The sequence below is a fragment of the Lepidothrix coronata genome, unplaced genomic scaffold, assembly GCF_001604755.1.
Source record: "Lepidothrix coronata isolate B3197 unplaced genomic scaffold, Lepidothrix_coronata-1.0 Scaffold29, whole genome shotgun sequence".
In the NCBI taxonomy this organism is placed as follows: domain Eukaryota; kingdom Metazoa; phylum Chordata; class Aves; order Passeriformes; family Pipridae; genus Lepidothrix; species Lepidothrix coronata.
Genome location: NW_016690209.1, coordinates 1,222,761 through 1,247,542, shown reverse-complemented (window position 1 = coordinate 1,247,542; position 24,782 = coordinate 1,222,761). Strand labels below are relative to the sequence as shown.

General features: G+C 37.3%; 1 protein-coding gene across 2 annotated transcripts in view; it reads right to left on the bottom strand.

Annotated features, from left to right (window-relative positions):
* The window catches only part of LOC108495262, a 268,389-nt gene that overhangs the window by 219,005 nt on the left and 24,602 nt on the right, over positions 1–24,782 (bottom strand). For both annotated transcript variants that reach the window (XM_017810778.1, XM_017810779.1), the window contains exon 2: positions 22,819–22,883. In XM_017810778.1, coding sequence (XP_017666267.1) covers positions 22,819–22,883 — 65 coding nt within the window. The remainder of the gene's footprint in view (positions 1–22,818; positions 22,884–24,782) is intronic.

The window sequence follows — 24,782 nt, the reverse complement described above, 5'->3', positions numbered from 1 at the left end:
CATTCCAACAGCACTAAGTCATGGCAAAAGGTCAGCAAACCAAGGAGATGGCACTTCCAGAGGCTGGAGGGTCCGGGCTACAGGTCAAGCGTTTGTCTGCAACTTAGAACATCAAATGATGCCAAAAGAAGCCAGGTTCAAAGCAAGAAGTTTACCAGAAGGGATTGTGGTTTTCAAAACCCCTTTTTCAGTCTACATTTCAACTAAACCCGTGCCTCTGTAGGTAGAAATTAGCCACTACTTTTACTATTACTGATAGATATCAATATTAATTATTTTTATGAACATCCTCAGATTTCTTCAGCTAGCTGTTTGCCATACTAGTTATCTATGCAGATAAGCATTTTTAACAGGCTTTTGGTGCCCTGGAACTGCTGCCTCACCAGACCAGCAAGGCCAAGTGAGTCAGCTGGTGAAGCCCTCCCGTCGAGACACATCTGCAATGACACAAGGAGCTCATGGATTCAGCTGACTCCTGGAACACTGTTAACTACATGGCAGGGGACCCTTTTCCCAAGACTTCAGCTTTTGCAGTACACCACATCCATCAGCAGTCATTTTCTGACTGTAAACCAACCTCAGCAGCAGAACTTTGCAGCACAAATGTACTCAAGAAAACCACAATAGAGAAGTGGAGTAAATCACACTGCCCAGTTAGCCTTGGGGCTAAAGCAGTAACTTAAAGTGTAAGTTTATTTCGGTTTAAAAATAAAACACTTAACCTATTAATCAGTTCCAATAAAATTCTTCCATTAAAAATTACTGTCAAGAAGCTAAGGAAAGCAGTATTCAGACTATAAATTGTTCCCAAAGAACGCTCTGAAAGCTTTCACAAAGCCTGCAATGAAATCATCCAAATGACTTTTCTGTGACAGTTGAACCAGATGGTTTTACTCCCCCTCTCCCCCAGTATTTAATTATCAGTTTAGTGGATATCTACAATAGTTTTTCCTTCAGGTTTTACCCACAGTACACGACTCATTAAAGGTACAACAAAACATTTTCTGGCCTCTAGACAGCTGAATTTCTTACAGCATTTTTAATGAAAAAGATGACTGTAAATGTTTTGCTTTAAGTTGAAGACAAAATTTGGAGTTGGGAGGAAATAGATTTTTTTTTTTCTCAGAAGCAGTCCAAAGGAAGTTATTATTTACATGACCAGAAACTCACCTTTGTGATGGGTGCACCACCTCACCTCAAATAACTTCTAGTAGAAGATCATTGCATCATATTAATGGATTTTTTTTTTCAGAAAAATCTGCACTCAAACTAACATCCTGAAGGAGTAGCATGGCTTAATTTCAGTTTTAAAAATCAAAAAAAGTCTTCATTTTTAATTACAACTCTTCTTCTCAAATCCACCTATTTTTTTATCAGATCCAAACGAAGAAGTTGTAGCCCCAAAGTTTCTTTGGAGTGAGCTTTAAATGATGTCTGTGCAACAGTCATTTCAAGGCCAATCCATCACTGTCAGTGGAATGCCAGTGGATCAGCAGGGTGTTCAGGCTGTGCCTGTGAGGACACATGGGCATTCCTGCCGTGAGAGCACGGAGCCTTTCCTGGGGGCACTCAACGGGTTAAAACCACTGCAATATGCATTAAGCACATGATTCAAGTCAGCAGGGTGCCAGTCTAAGATGTCCTCAAAGCCTAATTTGATAGATATTATGCCATATGCTGCTGCAAGTAGTTAGTAATAAAGAAAGTAAAAATTTTATGGATGAGCAAAACAGGAGCTCTTGTGGATGGAGTGTTTTTAAATCAGGTGTATAATTTACGTACCGTCAGACCACATGTAGAGTGCATTACTCAATTGAACTTACGAGCAGATAGGAAGGCAGTTTCTTTTAATAAGCACTTCTTCAACTTATTGGCTCTACAATTACTTGCACCAATTACCAGCAGCTGCTGCCTGTTTGGTGTTTTATCTTAGACAAGGAGTTACATTAGTTTCTAATCAACAAACCATTCAAGGACTCTTTAAAAATATTTAAATTTAATTTCCCCATTTACTTTGAATTAACTGAAATACTAGATATTTTCATTGTAGTACTTTGATTCTTCTTAGGTTCTTCTCCAAACATAGATTTACTACTATAGCATTAAATTTAAATTTTCTATAAATCCAAGAATACACACTATAAAATATTTGATACAGACATGTATATGCAGCATCAGCATTGACTTTATTAATGATGTATGAGAGTAAATATACAGATGATTTCTACTGCTTTTATAAAACATTAATCTCGTCATAGAATTCATTATACTCCAAGAGACCTTTATGACTTTTTCAAGTCTTTCAACTTTTTTTATTATTTACCTGTCTGACTCACACTTAATAGAGCACCAGCTAATGTAGGAACATAGCTATTATCAGAGAAAGTAATTTTTTAAAATTAAATGAAGACAGTCTTTATTATGAGAAAGAAGTATGTTTTCCTTTATCTCTAGATTTTCAAAATTATAGTTCTGGGAATTTCCAAGCAACTTAATGACTCTTGAAAAACACTTTCCTGCAACATGAAAACCAGTATTTCTCTTGTAATTTTTCTTTCCAAATATCTCAATAGGAGAAAGAGAATAAAATAAACAATTTAAAACTGTAAGTAGCAGAAGGAGCTGAAAACTAAGATATACTGTAATACCAGACTCAGTTTTTTCTCAAACAGAAATAAAACCCAGGGGGTCTGTGAAGTTATTCCAACTGAGGCCTTGTCTGAAATACAGAACTGCCACCTCTGCTGTTACACAGAGGGTTCTACCAATGTAGAGTACAATAAACTCTCAAGAGAGTTCCCAGTGCTCTATACCTACTCCTACCTATGCCATCTCCCCCTACAAAAAACAAATGTTAGGGACAGGAAACTTATACATCTCTGATGCAATTTAAGAGGCTGCAGCGTACTGCTGTTGTTCTAGAAACAGCCCTCCTCATGGCAAATTCCTGGGAGACAACTGCCTTTCCAGGCAGAAAACGGTCAGAAAAAAAAAAAAAAAATCTCACAGCAAAACTAATCAAACCACAACAGCATCACGTTTTGCATCTAAGTTCTTGTAATAATCATCATATTCCTTAAGTTTTTCTTCTTAGGTAGAGGGACATCCTTCATGCTGTACATGAGCAGCATGCCAGGAAGGCTGAAATCTGAACAGGTGCCACTGGGATTGGCACCATTAGTGCTCAATCCACTTTAGAGAACACATCAATCACAACAGGAGAGAAATCTTGCAACACAAGCCATCTTTGGGGCAATTATTGTGATTCCAGGTCCAGCACTCAGGAAAGGGAAGATGACAACTCAGTGAGGTATCTCAAATCCATTGGTACAAAGTGATATATGTCCAAATTCAGTAAAAATACTGCAGTTTACATTTCATGGGGAGTTTCTCACAGTCATACATTGCAGCTGTTTGTAGGAAATGAAGAAACCCCCTCTTTGTTTCTGGTTTTCTAAAATTACACATCAGCACATGCAAATCCTGCACCTTCATAAAATAATTAGATCTAAACAGAGCAGCCTAATTGTTTCTTCTGATTAACTGTTAAAAAATAAATAATCAAGACCCACAGAAAATCCATGGAAAGGGGCCTCAGGATCAACACCTCATACAAAAAGTTTTCTGTAAATATTAGGATACTACAGCTTTTTTCAGAACCCAGTGCCAGAGGTGCCTTCTAGTATACTGGCTCCAAACACAGACTTAAAACTGTAATCATAGAATAAATTATGTTGCAGGAAACCTTTGGAAGTCATCTGGCCCAACCCTTACTCTCCCCAAAGCAAGGTCGACTTCAGACTCGGTCTTGAATTGAATTGCACTGAAAATTATTCTGTAAATGAAAAAAATTATTCAAAAACTTCCTAGTGAGCATCAGTTGAAAACAGGTGAGTTATCAACCTTACACATCTCAGAAGTTACTACTTGTAAACCCTTTCTCCTTGTTCTTCTCCAAAACATGCTGAAGCAAAAGCTGTGAATTTTCTAGGATTTTACTGAACACAGATAAATAGTCAGATCTTCTTCACTCTTCTAAAAAGAAAAATCAGTATTTCCCACAGAAGAGGAAGGTCCTAAGAGGAAGGTCCTGCCCCCTCTCTACCATAGACTTACAGTTTAGTTTCTCCATCACACTACTAGTGTATTAAAGCCACCCAAGATCATAAAACATTTTGCTATTTAAGTTTAGAAATACATTCATACTTTTATTGCAAATTCCTTTAACTCATGCAGTCAACTTACAAATTATCCATCTTTTAATGTCATCTCTCTCACAGCTGGAAAAAAATCTAACCCTCTCAGGACTCAATCAGATATTCACATCAATTTGTGTAATTAACACTAAGCTTACTATCTCTCTTAATTATGACTGCAAACACTTTCTCAAAATAAATCAAACTCGCTAACTTGCAAAAACAAAACAAAGAAATCTAACACCATTTAAAAATTACTCATATAAATCTGAGAAGATTAATTCAAAGCCTCTTAGGCATTTTGAATGGAGAATTTAAAAAAAAAAAGAAGATCCATAAAACCTGAGGTTCATACAGCAGAAGGGTCTGCTCAAGTTAGTTGCTTGTGTTCCTTTGAGGTGTGAGTGGTACACCAGCTCACCACATGTCCCTAATTTATAAGAGATCTTATTCCTGTCTTCCCATGGATATTTCTTCCCCCCACCCCAATGTACATGGGGGAGTGCACAGTGTTCTTGGGCAAACACACACAGTTCTCAAGTGTTTCTTGAAAGAAATGTGGTCCTTCCTATTAGCAAAACTAAGGTTACCACACATATATTTTGCTACTCATAATTTACATTCCACCCATTCTTCTGATAATATCTTGAAGAATGACATTATTTAAGCAAACACACGCAATATCCTGCAGAACACACCAGAAATAACTGCTGGTGTCTCTAGCTGATACATTAGGGTGCTCGGAAAATTGTAGGAGGATCTTACCCTCTCTCTGGATCAAATCTATGGAATGCCAAGCAATCATTATACACAATCCTCTAAGCACATTAGTCATCCTTGGGAATATACGTTTACAACATAATGAATTTCAGACATGTCTATAATGAAAAAAATACTGTTGTTTTGGAGCTCTGCTTGTAGAGAACGTGTAGGTTATGTAAACAAAAGGAAATCATGAAAATAGCACTGATGTCACTAATCTCTCACAGCTCTAATGCACAACCTGAGTGTTGGCATCACCTTATTGCACCACATACCTTTGGTTATTTGATTATATACAGTACAGATACTTACAGGCATAAAATTAACTATACTGTGTTTTTCCTTACAGAAACTTTTGCCAGTTGAAAGGGACTCATAGTCAAAGCAACATTGTTAAGTTTAACTGTATGGTGCAGTCTTATACCTTGCTCTTGAGCATAGGCAGCAATGCCTTCCTCTGATTAAGGACCTCATTCTGTGAGCTCTTTACCTGCCATACATCCAGTAACCAGGCTCAGTAAGCAGGAACATCTGAAACTATAGGGATAGCAACTATTTTCTAGCTTATTTAAAGTATTTTCCTGCGGAATATCAAAGGCATACAGACATTTTTTCCAAATTAAAAGCCATTTTTATTACCTCAATCAAGAAACAAAATTCCAAAGTAACTGAGGCACCCAAAGGGCAGCTAGAGCAGACTCCCTCCTGCCAAGGTCCTCCCTCTTTGGCAATTTAACCCAGAAAATGAAGCAGTAATTGTTCAATGTGCTGATTACTTTTCAGATAGTAAATTTGCTTTTAAAGGATAGAAAAATTTTAAATGCCAATGCAATGAACAGCTAAAAAACAGTTTGGAAAGAGGCAAAGAAGTTGTATTGTTTGGCAATTCCCAAGTGCCAGAAAATATCTGGAAAATAAAATTTAACATCCTTTGTTTCAGTATTACTTAGCCCTCAAAAAGAGATGGATACAACACTAGCTACTCCTTCCATTATCCTAAAATTGGAATACTCACCATGACAGCAATAAAGCTTTACTTACAGCTATTCACACAAAATTATTTGATCTCTTCCTAGAGTAAGACATTATTTTTATGGGTCTAGTAAGACAAATTTGAAAACTAAAATCCCGTTCAATTCTCAGTCATAAGACTTAAGACTTGGGTTCCCAGAAGAACCAGAGCTCCCCAAACTCCTAAACTACCAAAAAGACTCCCCAGACTGAGCCCCCCAAAAAGTCCCTACTGCTTAGTACAATGGACACTAGTGTTGAGGCCACATGAGAGAAAAGAGATTGAGAATTCTCTCTTGTATTTCTCAACAAATTTGACCTAGGATTTGTAAGATCAAGTCTACTAGGTCTCATTAAATTACTATGCTCTGAAAGAAAACATAGAGGAAATAAAGAGATGGATGAACAGAAAGGGAATATCAAACTTTAAAAAAGTCCCTCTGGGTTTCTGTCTCCTTCCTACAAGCTCTTTTAAAATGCACATTTCCAGTTCCTCAAGGACAGAAAAAACACAGACAACACCAAAACCCCTCACAGCTCTGGAGGAAAGAAAATATGTTCGTGCATGAACTCTGGTTTTACAAAAATAGCAGAAACAGGATGGTCGTTTCTTGCATGACAAGCACAAATGGTAGATCTACAGTTGTTGCTCATGTAAGCTCAGCAAGGCTTTACCTGCCTAAGGTGGGCACCACAGGGTTCATTGCCCTCCAGTCATGGGAGTAATGGCCACTCTGAAGTTATTTTCAGTATCTGCACTAACCAATACCCAGTGCAGTTCAGGGCTACCTTGTAAACATTAGGAAATGAAACTAACCTCAATTTACAGACTTCAGCACTCGGATAAAATCAAAGTGATGCTTCTTATCACTGATTTTTTTTTTCCCCCCATAAAAACACACCTCTTCTTTTTAAGCACACATCTGTGATTCTTCTAGTTGCTGGAGTTAACGTGCACTGCATATAATGTGTTGTAAAGCAGGCAGTGCATCATTATCACCTCCTACTCAGAGCCATTTTAACCACAATCTCGGTATTTTGGTAGCTCAGCTAATTAATAAACTACTATCACTGTAAAGATGAGACTGTCATGTTATTTCAAGTAGGTTTTAACAGTCTTTGAACAATAACTACTAAATTTGTTAACAGTTTGCACTGTTTTTAAGAAGAAAAAAATTTCTTCATTTCTTACTCCTGTCTGACTGTAGCAACTTCCTGGAAAGCCAAGCCAACCTGAAGACACAATTCTATTACTGACTGCAGGGAACATCAGTTAAAACCTGGACCACAAAAGCCACAGTCATCACATTTAGAGATTCCCTTTTTCCCTTCATCATCACCCTTCTAGTTTCCATGCTGATTGACCCAGACATATCTCACTGTTTTCTACATTGTGTCTGCTTTTGAATCACCACGAAGTCTAGATTTCTTAGGCCAATTATCACATTTCCAGAATGGGTGCAGGGTCAAGTCTGCTTCCAAAGATGACGTTTTTCCTGGTTAGAGTTACACAGAATTAGTGTATTCCAGAATACACTAAAAAGAGCACTAGATAATTTCTTTTATATATACATATTTTTCTTTCTATATTCTGTACCTACAAACAGGGCTTTTCCGACCACAACAGCATTTGTGTTCTTAAGGCAAAATAAATTGCAAAAAGCACAATGGAAAGTCCTCCAAGGACTTCATTGCTGAAATCCTTATTCAAAACACATCTTGTTGCCAAACCTGCAAAGCAGAACAGCATTCCACTCCCTGCCTTCACCTCTTCCCCTGAGTTACAGATCTTGATTGCAAAATTGACATTAATAACACAAAGAATAAAATATTCAAGAAAGAAAGAACAGGAGAGTTAAAAACCTGAGTTTAAAACATGTCCTGGACTTCTAATAGAAGTAAATAAAATAGGGGTAAATAAAAAGTAAGTCTTTAGGAAGCAGACGAAACAAAAGACACACACAAAAAGAAGGTGGTACTCTGCTTCCCCATATAAACAGTACATGTATCCAAATTTGTCCAGGATTAGATCCTGCAAGGATTAAAAGTGGTCTCATTATGATGTGTGCAAGTAAAACTTTACTGAGTCTTAAAACTCACTAAAATTAACTAAGTTAATACTGATCATTTGTAGAATCCAAGAAGCTGTGTCTTTTTAGATGCAACCTGCAGGTTCCTTCAAGTGCACTTATTACAAATGAAAAGCTTTTGTGTGATTAATTTCTTTTACATGTGGTATCATAACCCATCTTAGTGTCAAAATCACCTTGTAAGAAACAACTTAGCTTGCAAACTTAGCACTGTACGAACAGATTGTTAAAGCTGCATTCACTCAACATACACTTAGCCACAGGTATAGCAACTATGACATACACAATTGTTCATGACTTTAGAAGATAGACTGTTATTTCACGTCTTGCCCATTTTAATTAATCTGTTCTTTTTTTAAAAAAAATCTTGCTGTTAACCTAAAGTTATGAGAATAACAGATTCTGAAACACCCTCATTTTTTTTCTGACGTTCTATAACTGTACAAATATTTAATTGTGTTATCGTGCAGCATTAATAAGTTCACAAGTACTGAGATATTCATTTGGGCCACATATGAACTGCTGTTACAGGAAACTTATTTCTACAACAACTGCTCTTTAATAGAGCCTCTGTCTCTTAGTCTTAAAGTTACCTTAAGAAGCTCATTAGTGCTATAGGCATTAAAAAAAAAAAAAAAAGAAAGCATCAGCTACATTACCCAAATGCTGCCACTGGAGGTGTAGCTACCAGGAAAACCACATTTTGCACAGGGACAGAGGCAGAGTTTAGCTCCAGCAAGGTCGAGGTGCTGTTTCCCAAGAGCAAGGGATATCACCCCACAGACACTCCACTGAAAGCAGCCAGCACAAGCAGCTCCCTCACCTCACCTCCTGAGGTTTGTAACTCCCTTCAGAGACAAAACACAGCTCCTTCTCCCATTCCTCCTCCTCAAAATACTTTTGACTAATTTAGCTGAAAAGCTTCAGGACATATTTTCTCTACATCCTTTAACAGTTTACCTGTGAAAGCTGCTTGCTTTTGAACTATGTTCTTCCCTGCTGAGGATTGCTGATCACTGATGGGTGAACAATACCCAGCTGATACCTGGGTCTCTGATGCAATTTACCTGTGCAGTCAGGTGCTACAATCAGGAATGCTGCTTTCCCCTTCCATCTGACAGTTGGAGCTCTTTCATTTGCATCACCTGTTCATAAAAACAGGAGCAGGAAAGTTTTCCTTCAAAGACACACAGGAATACAGACTAATTCTTAATGTGACTACCCCTAGTGTAAGATATTTATATCAAGGACATAACCCACTATCTTATGGTCATTGTAATTCAGGCTTCCCAGTTGGAAGAAAAGTAGTGAGATATTATCCAGTATAAAACAACTGAAAAAAAAAAAAAGTAAAGAAAAGTAATCTGGCTTTATCCTAGGTGTCATCATTCTCAGTAAGAACCTGGTCTATCATATACAAAACACCCTTTAGGAACTCCATTATCAGGATGCATAATTTCATATTTTATGCTACTTAGAAGTGGAAAGACAACAGTCAATGCACTCAGAAATATCAACTCGTTGAAAAACTGGGCAAATTGCTTTCACCTGTGCCATTCACACACCACCTTCTTTAAATAAACAAAAGTGTTATAAATAAAAATACGTTTCTGATATAAACCACAAACCACTTTTATTCTGCCCACCAAAAAGAAAGGAATTTTGGAGAAGTTCTTGCACTCTGGAATGCTTGTTAAAGCTTATTTAAAGCTGTACTAGTGCTACTCTTAATTGTCCAGTACGCACAGGATGAGATAAGGGTTGCAAGATTAATATTGTTTGCATAAAAATAATGGAAAACACCTATATTCTACAATTTTATATCTATAGTGGCACATTATTAACTCATCCTGAACACAAAAAGCAAATATCCTTAATATTGAAATACATTCAACTCTGATCTCTCTCCTTAGAGGGCCCCTCAGTCTGAGAGAAGTCTCACTGGAGGAACTGATATCAGTTCCTGAGCTGGGGTACTACAGGAGATATAAAATAGCTTTTCCTCTTGTAGGCAGATGAAATCTTGCACAGCCACACATACTCAAAACTCTCTCCTTAAATTGCTACCTACATCCAGGCTCCTCCTTTTCTGATTGAAAAAAACCCAACAACAAACCATTCTGCAGGCCAGTTCTTGCCTGCATCACCAAAATCAAGATCATCTTCTCCTTCACTCTCTTCAAAAACACAGAAATAGCAAAATAATTAAACTGTTTTTGCTCAGAGTTAGCTTTAAAAGTAATACTGCAAATCTGGATGCCAGACAGCAAGGACTAAAGTAGACCATCAACATTTCAGACATTCTCCAAGCAACATCATTTTGTTGCAACACAGTCACGTCCATTTGAGCCTCCCTCAGGTAAGCGATATATATTAAACAGCTTAACAAAACAAACACCTGTGTATTACAAGGAGGAGATTAAAGAAGTACATTCCCTCCTCCAAAATATTTTAACTCTCCCCGAGCTGCGCCGGACGCGGCTTAACTTTGCTCTTGCCAACAGCGACACTTGGTGGCAGCCACTGGAGACACCTCTCAGTTCCAGGGTAAATCTTGGTTCTGTTTATACTCCAAGTCGTCCGAAATTAAATATTTCATGCAGGAAGTTGGGACATAAGCTCGGCACAAAATTTCCGCAATGACACATAATTATTTTGTTCAACCACACTCCACGTAAATCGTCCACAGTAATAAAAAGACAATTATTTTGGTTTCTAATCATTGGATGTAAATATTGTTGCAGTTTTTAAAAATAAAATAAATAATATCAAAATATTCTTTTTACACTAGTATTTATCCACTGAAGAAGTTAAGGTGTATTATGTTCCTTTCATACTGTTTTTAACACACGGAGTTCCATGCTATGTATGGATCTTATGCAAATGCTCTTTGATTTCAAATGAGACTTTGCATACTAAGGAGTCTATTTTCCCATCAATGCAGAAGAGATTTACGCACATAAGTCCCATTACCATTAATGGGACTCACCCACGTAAATCCCCTGCACATTGATAGACCCTTAGGATTTACATTGAAATGGGTCCTTTAGAGCCATTACAATGTCAACCTTTTGCCAGGATTTTGCGTATTAACAATACTAAGCAATACGTGGCAATCCTAATGTGTAAAATCCCAGCAAAAGGCACAACACAGAATGATGTGAGCAGAGCAAAAAATTCTTACTCTTATGCTATTTAAAGATGATCTCTAATTATTCTTTACCTGCCCATATTCCTATTGGTTGTTTTCCATCATTACTTTCCTTATTAAAAATCCTACCTTCTACTTTACATGACTATCCTCTTTCCTTAACAAGCACTGCTCAAAATCTGCTCCAAAGCATTGGGGGAAAAGAAAAAGCAGCTTCTATTTTTCAGCTGAACAACTTTCCTCCCACTAACTTTCCTTTCCTTTTAGCTTGTTACAATGTCTTGGCTTCCTTTTCTTTTTTTTTTTTTTTAACTGGTAAGCCTATATTATAAATGCAGTAGTATAAATGAATATTTTAGCTGCAGCAAGTAAGAAAGCTAAGTAGACTAGAACAGCACAGTAGCAGTAGTATATCTATTTGTATGCAGGGAAGAATAATTCCCAAAATACATCACAGTATCAGTCTGTCCCTCAAGGCTATAGTCAAGAAAAGCAAGGTCACCCACAATCCCACGTGTTAAGAACAACCACATATCACCAAACTAAGCTCAGATGCCACTAGAAAAGCAGCATTTATCATCTACACCCTCAGAAATGCTTGAAACAGCTCTATTTTCTGCACACGAAAAGGCAGTTCAACTCTTAATTTGGTGCCTGACTTTCCACAGATTCACATGAGTGCTTTGGTGTTTAAAAACAGAAATTAGAAACTAAAATATTATTTGACCTACTAGTAACTTAATTGCAGAGCAATCTCCTCTACATAATGGCAAGCTCCCATGGCTGTTTGCCCACCCCTCATTGCCACTGTGACATAATCAAGAAACAGGAGGATATATTTGATGAACAAGAATATTTATTCTACTTGAAAAAAAATCTTAGGCTTGATTCTTTAATGTTTAGTCCTAAAATTATATATATAAATATATTTGTGGAGTTGGATTGCACTGCTAATACTTTATCATTGAGCAGCACCAAAAGCACTGAAATGCTAAGTGACAGACATCAGGAAAAGTGGCTCATAAATAGGACCACCAAATCACTCCTGAAAGGTTCTCTCCTCAAGCACTAAATAGAAACTCCTACCTGCAGTTGTGCAAAACTTAACCTCCAGAGAGCTGCCACTGTTGTAGGAAATGTACAATCCCATAATAGGACAGAAATGGTGATGCAGACTATAACTATTTTATATTAATAAAGCAAATGATTCTCCTTTGACAAGCAGGGATGTTCAGGCCAAGAACCACACTCTGGCTGACCAGCAGCAGTTCCAGCTCACGGCATCAGCCACCGCTCCCTGACACTGATGGTCACATCACTGCTGCAAAGCAACAAACATTCAAAAGGCTCCTGCCACTATTTCACAAAGAAAATTGTTTTAAACTGCAGATTTAGTATCTGCTTTCTGTGTGATACAAAAATGTAATTAATTAAATAAATAAATAAAAAGAAAGAGAGAGAGAGCACAAGAGAGCGCACGCCAAATACCGGATAAGTAACCATGGTGATTCCTGATCTCACATACAGGACAGACTATCTACATTGTATGTGACCTTATTCTACTCCACATATGAAAACTCCACTGGCTTCAGCATCAGTGCTACGATATGTCATGATTCTTATGGGATCAGGCTCTTAGGACCAGATCTACAAAGTTAATTATATATTTATGAAAATGAGAGTTAAGCATGCAAATATTTTTGTGAATTTGAGTCTTGGTGAACGAAACCAAACAACAACAATAAAACCCCAAACAAAACCACAGCACAACCAAGCACTATGGTCCAGATCCACAAAAGGACCAAATCTCAGAGAGGGATTACATGTAATTTAAATGTCATACAACTAAAACCTGCAGAAGAGTTGCCAGCTTTTTTTCCCTGAGCTTGGCGAATCATCCCTTATTCCTCACAAATCAAATCAGGGCAGGAGATATTTACTTATTTCACAGTAGGCCAAATAAGGATCCTGCCTAAATAACTTTCTGCTTAAATCCTCATGCTAGTCAATAGCATGTTCAGAGAGTGACTAACAAACCTACAGGACAGTTGCTGTACTTTGTGATGGAGTTCAAGACCCTTCTCCACTTTCATTTTAAGGGAAAACACAAGATGGTGCTAGAGGTGGTAATGCTCCTTTTTTAGAGCCCCATCCAGATTTTTTAAAAGTACTCACTATTTGTTTGAGGAGATTTACCCTCTAATATGCCAGATGAAGGGTCTATAATCACCTCCTGATATTCTAGCTGTCAGTACAACCCTTTTAAATTTAAATTGCCCTATTTTGCAAACACATCATGATTCAGCAAATGGAATTCTTTCTATGCAAGGGGAAAGCCCTGGTTTGGGAGGAGCAGATCAGTTCCTGAATCTCCCAGTGAGAGTTTACTCCTTGACTGAATCCTAATAAGAACAGGACAGGCCAAAATTGACTTTCAGGACTTGACTCAGCTGTTCTATATCGTAGCTCAACTAGCCCACAAAATAAAAAAAAAAACCAAAACGTCAATTAAAATAAAAATCCAATTTGTAACGGGTTATTCCTGCTTTTGCCAAGCAGCAATGCTTTTGTAAAAAAACACATAATTGACACTGTCCAGTTCTCCTGCTTGAACTGAGCTCTGCACAAGCTCCTAAGTGACCTGCACTTGTAGGCTATTTGGGGCTTGGGGTCCAAAAAACCATTCTAAATCCTATATTCAATAATGCCTGTCATTCTTCCTGCCCAGAAACAGCTCAATTTCTCCCCTTTCCCTATTACCCACCTTCACCCAGCCCCCAGAATTACATCATTTTTCCCATAGTCATATTTGTCCTTCCTGGAGCTGTATGGAAACTGTGGTTTCAGTACTCAAGACTCTTCCTCCTCTTGAAACTCAAAGGGAGAGAGAGAAGACAGAAAAGACAGAGATTAGCATAGACCTGAAGAATGGAGCAGCCATCCTGAACTACTACATTCCTTCTGCTCTCTCCTTCCTTTGCAAAGGGATTCAGTTCCTAAATCTTTAGGGGGAAGTATAGGAGTCTTGTTAACAGGCCTGAAGAGCTGCTACACTCAAGGAAGAAGTAGCCAAAAGCGCTCTTTTGGCTAGTTAAGATTAGAGTGTGCATTGGTCTCACAGTCTGAAATCTCAGAGCTTGCTCCAACCTCAATTAAAATGAGATTAATGAGAAGAACTTGATAGTTAACAAAACAGGTCCTACTGGTTGAAATGACATTGCTCAGGTTCAATTGTTTTCACCCATGACAGGATCTCCTGTAATCAGTTGTTTCTGTATCCATCTTCATTTATCTCTAATGACTGTGTAACAGCAGTAATGTACATCTCTTCTCTTTTATTTTATGTTTTTTTGCCAAAAAGCAACCTTGCTGTGATGACACGGTGACTATATTTAGTTATTGCTCTGCACTAAAGTATAATGCTCAGCTAAAAGTTTTTCCCTCTCTGCCACTGTGAAGTCTATATATAAAACTTAAAATACAGTTTCTTGCCAAAAGGCAGGAGGTGGTGATATTTCTGTAGCTATAGATAGTAGTTACCATGTACTCAGAATTATACTTGTACCAAAAAAAATGACACACATTACTATTGCACAGTGAACTTCTATGATTTACATGTCATCTTCTTAATTTTACTAGTCAAAATACATTTTTAGCTATTGTTCCTCAACAAAAAAAATGTATATTACTAATGCTAAGGTTGTGACGTGAAGTGACAGAAGCCAGGAAAATTGAAAGTTACATCTGACACTGTATCCTTTACTCACACCTCTGGGTTAAGACAAGACAATGGCTGTCTACACTTCCAAGTTCTCAAGCTTTGTTAAATGTATATCATAACCTTCACATTCATTTAAAAAGCATCTCTCTTCTTCTTTTCTTAAAAAAGGGATTTTTAAAGCAGGTTTTCCTTGATATAGTTTGTAAAACAGTGAACAAATGGAAGAACAAGCAAGAGATACTGCTTTAAAATTCAGATATACTTTTCAATGCATGTTGCACCACCTTAATGATATGCTAGAAAATTCAGGCTTCTTGTTTCTTCCCAGTTCTTTACTTCTTTTGCGACACACAACAAATGGGACTTACCAACCCCAAATTGTACTGTCAGCAGAGACTTTCCAATACCTCAGTGGGAGCCTGAGATGGGCTCTTCATGGAAGACAAAGGAAGACTGGATCAGAATTTAGTGCTAGGAGGATGAGTTCAATTCATTACTCTCCCCAGATGTTTCATGATACCCTAAGAAAAAAATACCAGACTAGTTTCTACATCCAAGGACCCCACAATAAAATGGAAGGCAGGGCACTGCAAGTATAGGTATAGATAGTGAGGTGCCCAGACAGTGTGGGGAACCAGGTAGTAACAAACATGCCTGGCTGTGGAAATGCACTATACAGTTTTATATTCTGCTGTATCAAAAATCTTGATGATTTATGGAATCCACTTATTCATAGCATGTAAGTACTTTTAAGATATTTTACTTATTATCCAAATACTACCAGTATAAGACTAGGTATCATTGGAAAACAAGTAGATGAAGTGAATGGCCATTAAGATGTCTGTGGCAGAACAAAAGAAACTGATGCAATTTCTCCATCTTTTGGCCTTCTCATATGAGGAATGCAGCTGCCAAGGATATAAAATATGAAAGCATTTATGACCTTTCTGATGGACTTTGATTATACCACAAATTTGATCAAAAATCAATCCATTACAGGAGCCACCTAATGAAATTGCAAAGCACACACAGAGGGAGCTGATGGAATCAAAGTTTTCTAATACACTGTAATCTTTCCCTTCACAAGCAATCCAGTACACATAGCAAGTACTTGCTATCTACAGTTATTATGTAAGTATAATACACATAACCAACTGTAAGTTTGGAATCCATCAATGTATTTTATTGCATTAATATCTCCCAACTTTTACACAATATCCCTTTAAAATTACTATGTCTAACTCTTTATTTTAATAGTATGATGTGACAGGTCTTAAGGAATCTGTTCCAACCCAGTAACTCCTACTTTCACTCCCACCCAAACATTCAATCTGTGTATTACAGCTACTTTTCATTTCATAACTTCTCTCTTTCATTTATCTGTAATAGGGTGAATTTACACGGCAAGTTCCTGAAAGCAAGCAAAAAAAGATGTTGCATATTCTGTTTTAAACCAAATACATTTTAACTTCACCCTCTGCTACAAAGCCATTCAGGGTTTACATTGACTCAACAATTTCCTACATTCACTTTTGTATGTTATCAATCCCCCCCATACATTCTCTTGCACATACAGGCTATGCTTTTTCCATAAATGGAGACAAATATATTTAATTGAAAAAAAAGAAAACAACTTTGATTTTGCAACATTTTTAAGTTGAAATTCTTCCAGAAATTTATACAAAACCAAAATGAGACCTCAGCCCATTGCCATGTGCATTTCACAGGGGAAAAATTTCTAGATAACAGTTTCTGTCGCTTAATTTTTTCCTGCTCTCAAACACCATAACACTTTACATATATTATATAATCTTCATACCTGTTCTACAAAACAATTTCCAAATTTCCCTCTAGTCCATATCTGCTGCCCACATATTTGCTGCTTCTAATTGACTTGCACTGGAAGCAGGATGCACAAGAAAAGTCACACCTACCTATTAGTTCTGATGGACACCAGAGGGGCTCCACCACAAAGCTTTTACAAGAGAAACCTCACAGGGATGTTCAAGCAGAGGAAACAGGCGGTGTCACAGCACAAGAGCTGACAGAACAGACACAGCTCTCACAAGGATTCACTCCCTTAAACTACAAAAGAGCATTTTTTACACAAGGACATTTACGTTTTCTGAATGCAGATATCAGTGAAATTCAACCGTGTTCAGGTTTCTAACTCAAGAAATACCATCATACACTGTTAGATCTATCAACAGTGCAATCATGATGGAACTTAGTCTAATTTTCTTAGTCCATTAATTTTTATTTCTGAAACAAAGAATGATAAGAATTCTTAACAAGCATCTTGCTAACCACAAAATGAGCAGCGATGATCTTAATCACTTCACACAGCAAACATAAGTCCCAGAAGTGGACAAATATTTCAAGAGCTCTTCACACAGCTGCACCACCTCCCACTAGATTCAAAAGTATTTTACTGACAGTACAAGATTAAGCTATGGATCTGCAGTTAGGTTAGGAAAATACTGCCATGTTGTAATTAGCACATTTCCACAACACACAGAAGGCTTGTATCAGCCTGATAAAAAGTCTTTAGTTTGTTATTGCCCGTGAAGCTCTCCTTCCTTAATCTTCTAAATTGAAATAGGAGCTTTGATTTTAAGGTTGCCAGTCAGATATTATTTTCCTGGTAGAATTATTTCTATACATATACACAAGGCTAGCATAAAAATACTGTTCTGCTTTCACAAATAAAAAAGTACAGAAGCAACTAGAATCTCCAGTCAAGAACTGGGTCTTTACTGCTTATATAAACTGGGTCTTTACTGCATATATAAACAGATGTCTAAGTCATCCATAAGTGGCCTAGAAAGCTCTCAGGTGTACACAGCTGGAAAGAAAGAGAAGACAGTGTAGAAAAGGATATAAAAAAGCTAACAAAATTTAAAAAATCTAAGAGAGACATTCCTGCTACATCATAACATTCTTCTGTTCAAAATAAAAGAAACATCCCTATAAATTCCTAGCCTAGAACTTTGATGACTTCAATCCAATTCCACCCACGAATACTTACATAAAGATTATTGCAAACAAGAACCTAAGAGGTAGTAATGCACATAAAGTATATAACGTGCATAAAATACATAATGTGCGTGGCATACTATGATCTCAAATCTAGTTGTGGTTTTTTGTCTAACGAGGCTTGTCTGACACAGAAACAGAGAAAGGACTTTACAACACCAGAGTTTGTGCTTGCCCTTTACTTTGATAGGTACCCTTTGTCTCGGGCTCCAAATATAGTTTTTATACAATTAGCCACAACTAACTGCAGAATTAGTAGAATCCAGCCACAGCTATCCCGAGCATTGAGGCAGCAATTTAGCACCAAGTGCACTCTCTTTCACAGAGGAGCTCCACTGTCTTAGGCACAGTTATGGAGTTTATTTGCCTAAGAGGCTACTGGAGCTCCAGCCTCTTGGATGAACTTTCTCTGCTGCCTCTCTTAAGCCTGGCTCCTCTTACACAGGGCTAAGAAACAACACCTACAAGTCATTTACATCACAAAAAACTCCTTGACCAGGCACAGCTATTTCAATCTGTCATGTCACAGACTTTCCTTGTGACATGGATGTGATAAAGCAATAGCATGCTGGATCTTTCAGCATATAACTCCCCCCCACCCCAAATTAACCATACCTCAACTCAAGATAATTGATTTAAACCACTTTCTTTCAAAACAAGGACTCAGCATTTGGAAATGTTTGTTCATAATACTTCAGAGAGCAGACCCTGGACTGCTCAGAAGACAGCAGGGGCAGAGTTGTCATTCTGGTTTGTCTGCACATCATGGCAGAGGAAATGAGACTGCTCTGTCTGGAGCACTAGGTATCCCTGTCAGCAGGATACCCACTGGAAGAATGAGTGATATCCAGTGAAGCACACAGTGCTGTCTATGGCTGTTCTAAATATTCCACCTTTTACAGACTGATCGCAACAAAATGTTTTACACGGGGTAATGTTTTTAAGTAAGGTGGAAGGGATGCCCTGCAGTTAAAATCAGAAATACCATCTTAAGGACTATAAGCACTTGATGCTGAAAAGGACATCCCTCAGCATCAACATACTGCCAATGAATGCACAGCTTCCACTTCCCAAATCAGTTAGAAGGGATCGCAGTGGAGGTCTCTCAGGTAAAAAGCAGTCTTGCCATGTCAAAGCAAGGAGCTTTGCAGCAAACAGTAATTTTACCTCTGAACCCTACTTCAGATCAAGCTTTTCCAGAGAGTGTTGCGAGACATCTTTCTCCTGTAGTTCTGCCCTTACCTGCCAGCTTTCTAAGTCTAAGGACAAATTGTCAGAAGAGGACAACTTCATGTTTCTGTCGGTATGCCTGAAGTCCTTGAAGAAGTTGAAGTAACAAATATACCTCTGAATGTCTCCCAGGTCTGCTTTATTAACCAGGAAAATAAAAAGACTACAACTTGTAGCCCCAGTCGTGCCACAGATTTTATGCTCTTTAAATAATAAACAAAATAACAGGTAAACAACAAATCATCAATTTAAAAATGTCTTCCTCATCCAACAAAACTACAAAAATAACATTGGAACCTTTTTTCTCCCAGTTGGGCAGGGAAGACAAAATATTCTTCATGGACTAAGAGAGAACACTGTGCATGTTACTTCACTTTCCAAAGTAATGTTACAGCACTCCCAGCCCACCAACTTGATGTCACTAAACACTGGCACCAGAAAAAACTGAAACTGGATTGTCCAGCACTACTACAGACATATCCTGGTCTGCAGATCAGTGCCTAAGTGGGAACTCCCACTTTATTAGTGTTTCAGATCAGCACTTCTTTTAAGATCACCACACTGATGATAACAACATAGTGAGAAAAATCAACTTTAAAAAATCACTACCATTTTTAAGGTAATGTGAACACAGACATCACTTTCAACTAAATCCAGCAATCAGCCCTGGGACAGTCAATCTAAACAATGGTAAGGACCCTGAGAAAAAGGCCTGGACCCAGGGAAATCAAAGTGTTAATGCCCTTTCCTTATCTCAACAACACTGACTTATCTCTTTTTTAACACTCTGTACTCATTCTAATTCTGACATATTTCTGTAGCCTTTTTCACCTTTTGCTTTCCTTTAAGGGACTCCTTCCAGTTGTGAGACTGCCTAGATCTGCATTTTCTTACTACCTTTATGAGAACCCAGTTCCATCATAATCTGCTATGTATATTCACTAAGGCTGAGTAATCCTGCAGTGTTCAGCGACAAAAATTTATCTGGAAAGAAAAGTGTTTCTTGCAGGAAATGCAGAAGCCTAGAGAGCACATGAGACTCAGAAATTATTGTCCTTTGTCCCCACCTCCTGCTGTTTAAGACAATAAAAGGCCACTGAAAATTCCATTGAAAACCTTTTCCCATCCCAATCCAACTCAGTCTGATTAAACAACCAAACCACCTGATTAAATATCTTAACCTTGGGCACTAGAATTATTGATTTATATTCAACAGTAGCTTCAAGAGATCCAACAGCTCACCCATGGTGTTGCTAACCTGTCATAGTCTACATTTCCTTGTTCAGTTTATGCTTCACTGGATTATGTTCCCTAACAGAGGAAAAACCTGTTAACTTATTAGACAACTGCAGTTCCCCGATTTATTGTGTCACTACTGTAAACTCCTGTAAATCAAAGATTCCAATCAAAGACTAACATAATTATGCACATAAATTACATATACATTTATATATATTCTCAAAAAAAGTAGCAGAATTTTGTTACTATGAGTGTCTCTTGCAAAAAGGCCCCAACAGGTGATTGAAGTGATAGAGGACCTTTATTTTAGAAAAATACTGCTAGTAATTTATTATGTTAATTCATCATAGTTTAATGCAAAACGTGCTTGAGCTTGAAAGTTCTGAGCATAAAACTCAGCAGCTTGAAATCAGGCATAGCTGAAGATACTCCTGTAAGATCCAAACCATGTTTCAGAACCTTACAGTGGTTTACAAACATTCTACCACAAAGGGAGTGATGTCACTGAGTGCAACTCAATCGAGGGAAAAGTTTAGAGACTGCCCCCAAATACACGCAAATAGTAGGGGGTAAGGTCAGAACTCCATTCAACACTCTCATCCCAATTCAAGTCATTTGTACTGCTTACAAGGTCCCACATGAGAGGGGAAGGATTACACAGAGAAAATCTATGTTGTCTATATCCCATATAATTCATAATATTTATATTTTGCTAGGTCCCAAAATTTTTTGAGCGAGCTTGTGCTGCACTGTAGTGAGAACAGCACATAGTGAGATGACAAGCCCTGATACAAGAATAAGACCATGAGGGATGCTGTCTTGCTTTGTAATTGTTTCATTTGCTAAATAATCCATTAAAATCCATTAGATCTGACAAAGTCATTGATGAATACTATATCTTAAAGTTTAAGAAGGTATAAAGGAGGAAGAACAGAAAACAAAACAAAAAAAGGTTAATTATGATTTTTAAACAGGGGAGGGGAAGGAGAAAATTATTTAACCAAAATAAGCACCATATGACATTGGTATGCAAGCCCATGAAAGCACAGATTCTTACATTATCTAAATGACACAATCCAAACAAAGTCAGCCACTTGTATCTTTCTTTCTATTCTCAGAGCTAGAAAAGTTTCCCATTAAGGCACTGTTTACTGTATTTCTCAGGGTAGAAAATTTGATGCTCTGCTAAAAATATCACAGAGCAGTCATAAAAAATTCACAAATTTCTCATCAGTGACAAACATATGAAAAGTGGTAGATCATCACAAAATACGCAGCAGTGACAGTTCCAAAAAAGTTTTTTTGGAAATTTTCCATGTTTGCTGTTTTGTAAGTCAGTCATTAGGAGGCAGCAAATGGCTCAAAACCATGTGAGAAAACAAATCCTGGAGGAAATTGAAAGTGAATAGGATGGTAAGAACTAGAAGTGGAAAATTAATTCAGATACAAAAGTAACTTTTTGTCATTCTCCACTTCAATCAGATGTCAGGTTACATCAAAGAAAATACTTGCAAGCTATTTGTTAAATAATCATAAAGGGAACCCACACTCAAACTTTATAAGGTTAACTTGGGAATTTTGGTAATGTTAAAAAGCAAAAGACTTATCCCAGCCTGTTTTCCTGTAGTATGGTTTCTAAGTGGGTGTCATGACACTGTCCACACATATGCATAAGGAAAACAAAACAAATCATGTCTCATCGCATTTCACTTAACTTATAACTGAGAGTTGATAGTTCTACATTATTTCCGAGCTTCCTCTTTCAAATAAAAATTTAAAAGCCAATGTGGTTTTACTAGTGCTTCATTAGCAACAATAACAAGATCTTAGCCAGTAACATTCATCCCTCTCTACCAGAACACAGCACAAGCCAAGGTAAAAATAGCACAAGAAGATTTCTTAAAAATAAAACTAAACCCCAGAGTTTCTACTTTATAAGGTGAGTGCCCACATTTCTGTAAAACTGCCAGTAATATTTCATATTGTGCAACCAGAAAGCTGCTTTTCAAAAGCATTTATATCCTGAATCAAAACAGAAGTGGAAAGGGAGAAACATTTTATATTCTAAGCAAGCCTGTAAATATGAAAAGATTAAAATATGGGCTAGGCTTGCTCATATCTTTGCATATGACATGTAAATTAGTATTTATTTCAAAAGCTCTATTATCTTCCACACAGGACAATGCACTTATCTGTCTCTCACTAAACAGTTATAGTAAGTAACAGACATGATAAGCATGAAACCACATCATTTTTTCTCATTAATAGATTCATACAGCTGTATAATATTCTTAAAATACTGAATTTGCAATTAATCAAACATTTTCAGCTTTTCTACATTAATCATAAAATACAAATAACAGAAACAAGGCATAAACTTACTATTTGTTAGGTGTTCACACTGTCCTTTGGTCTTAGTCAGTGGGAAATAATTACCCTTAGGAAATCTGGTAAGCAGAAATACAATAAAAATAAACATTAGCATGCCAAAAAGAACAAATTCAGCTTTCCTGCAAGTATTTTTCCCCATAATACTTCACAGGCAAGGTTAAAAAAAAAAAAAAAGAAAAAGAAGCACAAAAAGCAAAGTTGAAAAAATATATATACACATTTAAAACATAGTCCAGCAGTGTTCAAGGATCCTTGCCTCTCAAACTTTAAAGCAGCACAGACAAATGTTGAGATGCCTATAATAGAACAAAAATCCAAGTTCTCAATCACTAGTTACGCAGTATGTGTCAGTAAGGAAGACAATTTCCAAAATAATGATTAATGTATTATCCAGATTTTTTCCTCTCTCTCTCTCTCTCTTTTCCCCTTCCCATTCAGGTTTTTCTTCTTATAAAATGCACATAGGTTTTTTCTTCCCTGTACCCTGACTCAGGCCTGGCTTTGAAATGCATTTCAATCTCTCAACACAGACTGCTTTCACTGCATTTAGAGTCCCACCAAGGCCCAGCTTTAAAAGCTACTGATTCTTTTTTTCTTTAGCCTTCCTCACAAAGGAAGGGTATTTTGTAAATTACCAGCTCGTTCAGATCAACAAAAGGTACTTTCATAGAAAGCCCCATTTGATTTTGCTCAAATTTGATTACAAGGATGGAGAAAAGGAAAGGAAGTCAAAAAGAAAAACCCCAGATGGCTTTTTCATTCATCTCAGTGAATGAGCTTTATCTGTGCCTTTTGAAACTGTAGCAGTGGAAAAGCATTTCTGTTGGCTTAAAAAACTTGACAAAAATTATTGGTTTGCCATTTCTCATGTAACTGCCATTGGGAACTGGATGAAAAGACTTTTTCATGGGATCGCCTGCTTGGATCAAAATAATGGAGATTAGGTATTTCATTATAAATTACAGTGGGAGATAGAGCAGGCTGTCATATTAATAGCAACCTGCTCATGGCCTTCAATGGTAGCTATTCTCCTAGACAAAGGACCAAGGGGGTTGTCTATTGAACTTGTACTTTAGGCCTGATCAATTTTCTATCATCAAGGCAAAAGGTGAGGTGACTAACAAAAGAATTCACACATGACTGACCTCATAAGCCTATAGATAAAACAGCTTAAAGAAACAAAACACATCCTGAAATTATGGGTGATAAACTGTATAAAGGAAAAAGAAGAAGAGAAATGATAGAAAAAGGGAGAGAAAGAGCACGTGGTCTGTAATTCTCCCTCCCTTCTTAGGTGAATGGACATATTAAAAGCTACTTGTTTTCAGCTGCAGATAATTGCAGCCTTTGCTTTGCCATGTTCTGCCTTAAATCCTTCCATGTACTTTTTCATCCAGGACTGTTCCAATAATTTCATTCACCAGTAACCACAGTACTGAGTTTAATACAGAACTTCCAAGAGCTGTAGCTGCGCACAGGATTACACATAACATATACAGAAAGGTGTCACACAGGCATTACAGTTATAATCAAATTACAGGAATAGCTGTGATCCTTTGGGTCAGTATCCTTTTATACAAAGCTGTGCTAATTAAGGGAAAGTTGGATATCTGAGTTATATAAGAAGAAGATCTCCCAGAGCTCGAAAGTCTTGACACTTTTTTCTTTCATTAAGATGTCACACAGTTTTATACAGTGTGCAAAACAGCATGTAAAATGTTCATAATATATTTAGGTACTCTTATACTTGTATTATCTGCATTTCCTTTCCTGTTTCCTCAGAGATGAAGACCCTTCTACAGCATCTGAGATACAGAGGGTGAAATCTTCACTCTCCTGAAGCCAAATACATAACAGCAAGATGTTCACTGATCTGTCAGGATCAACATTTCCTCCAATTTGCTGTACAGATGGAAACTGAACTAGCCAGAACACTTTTATACACAGAACTATGG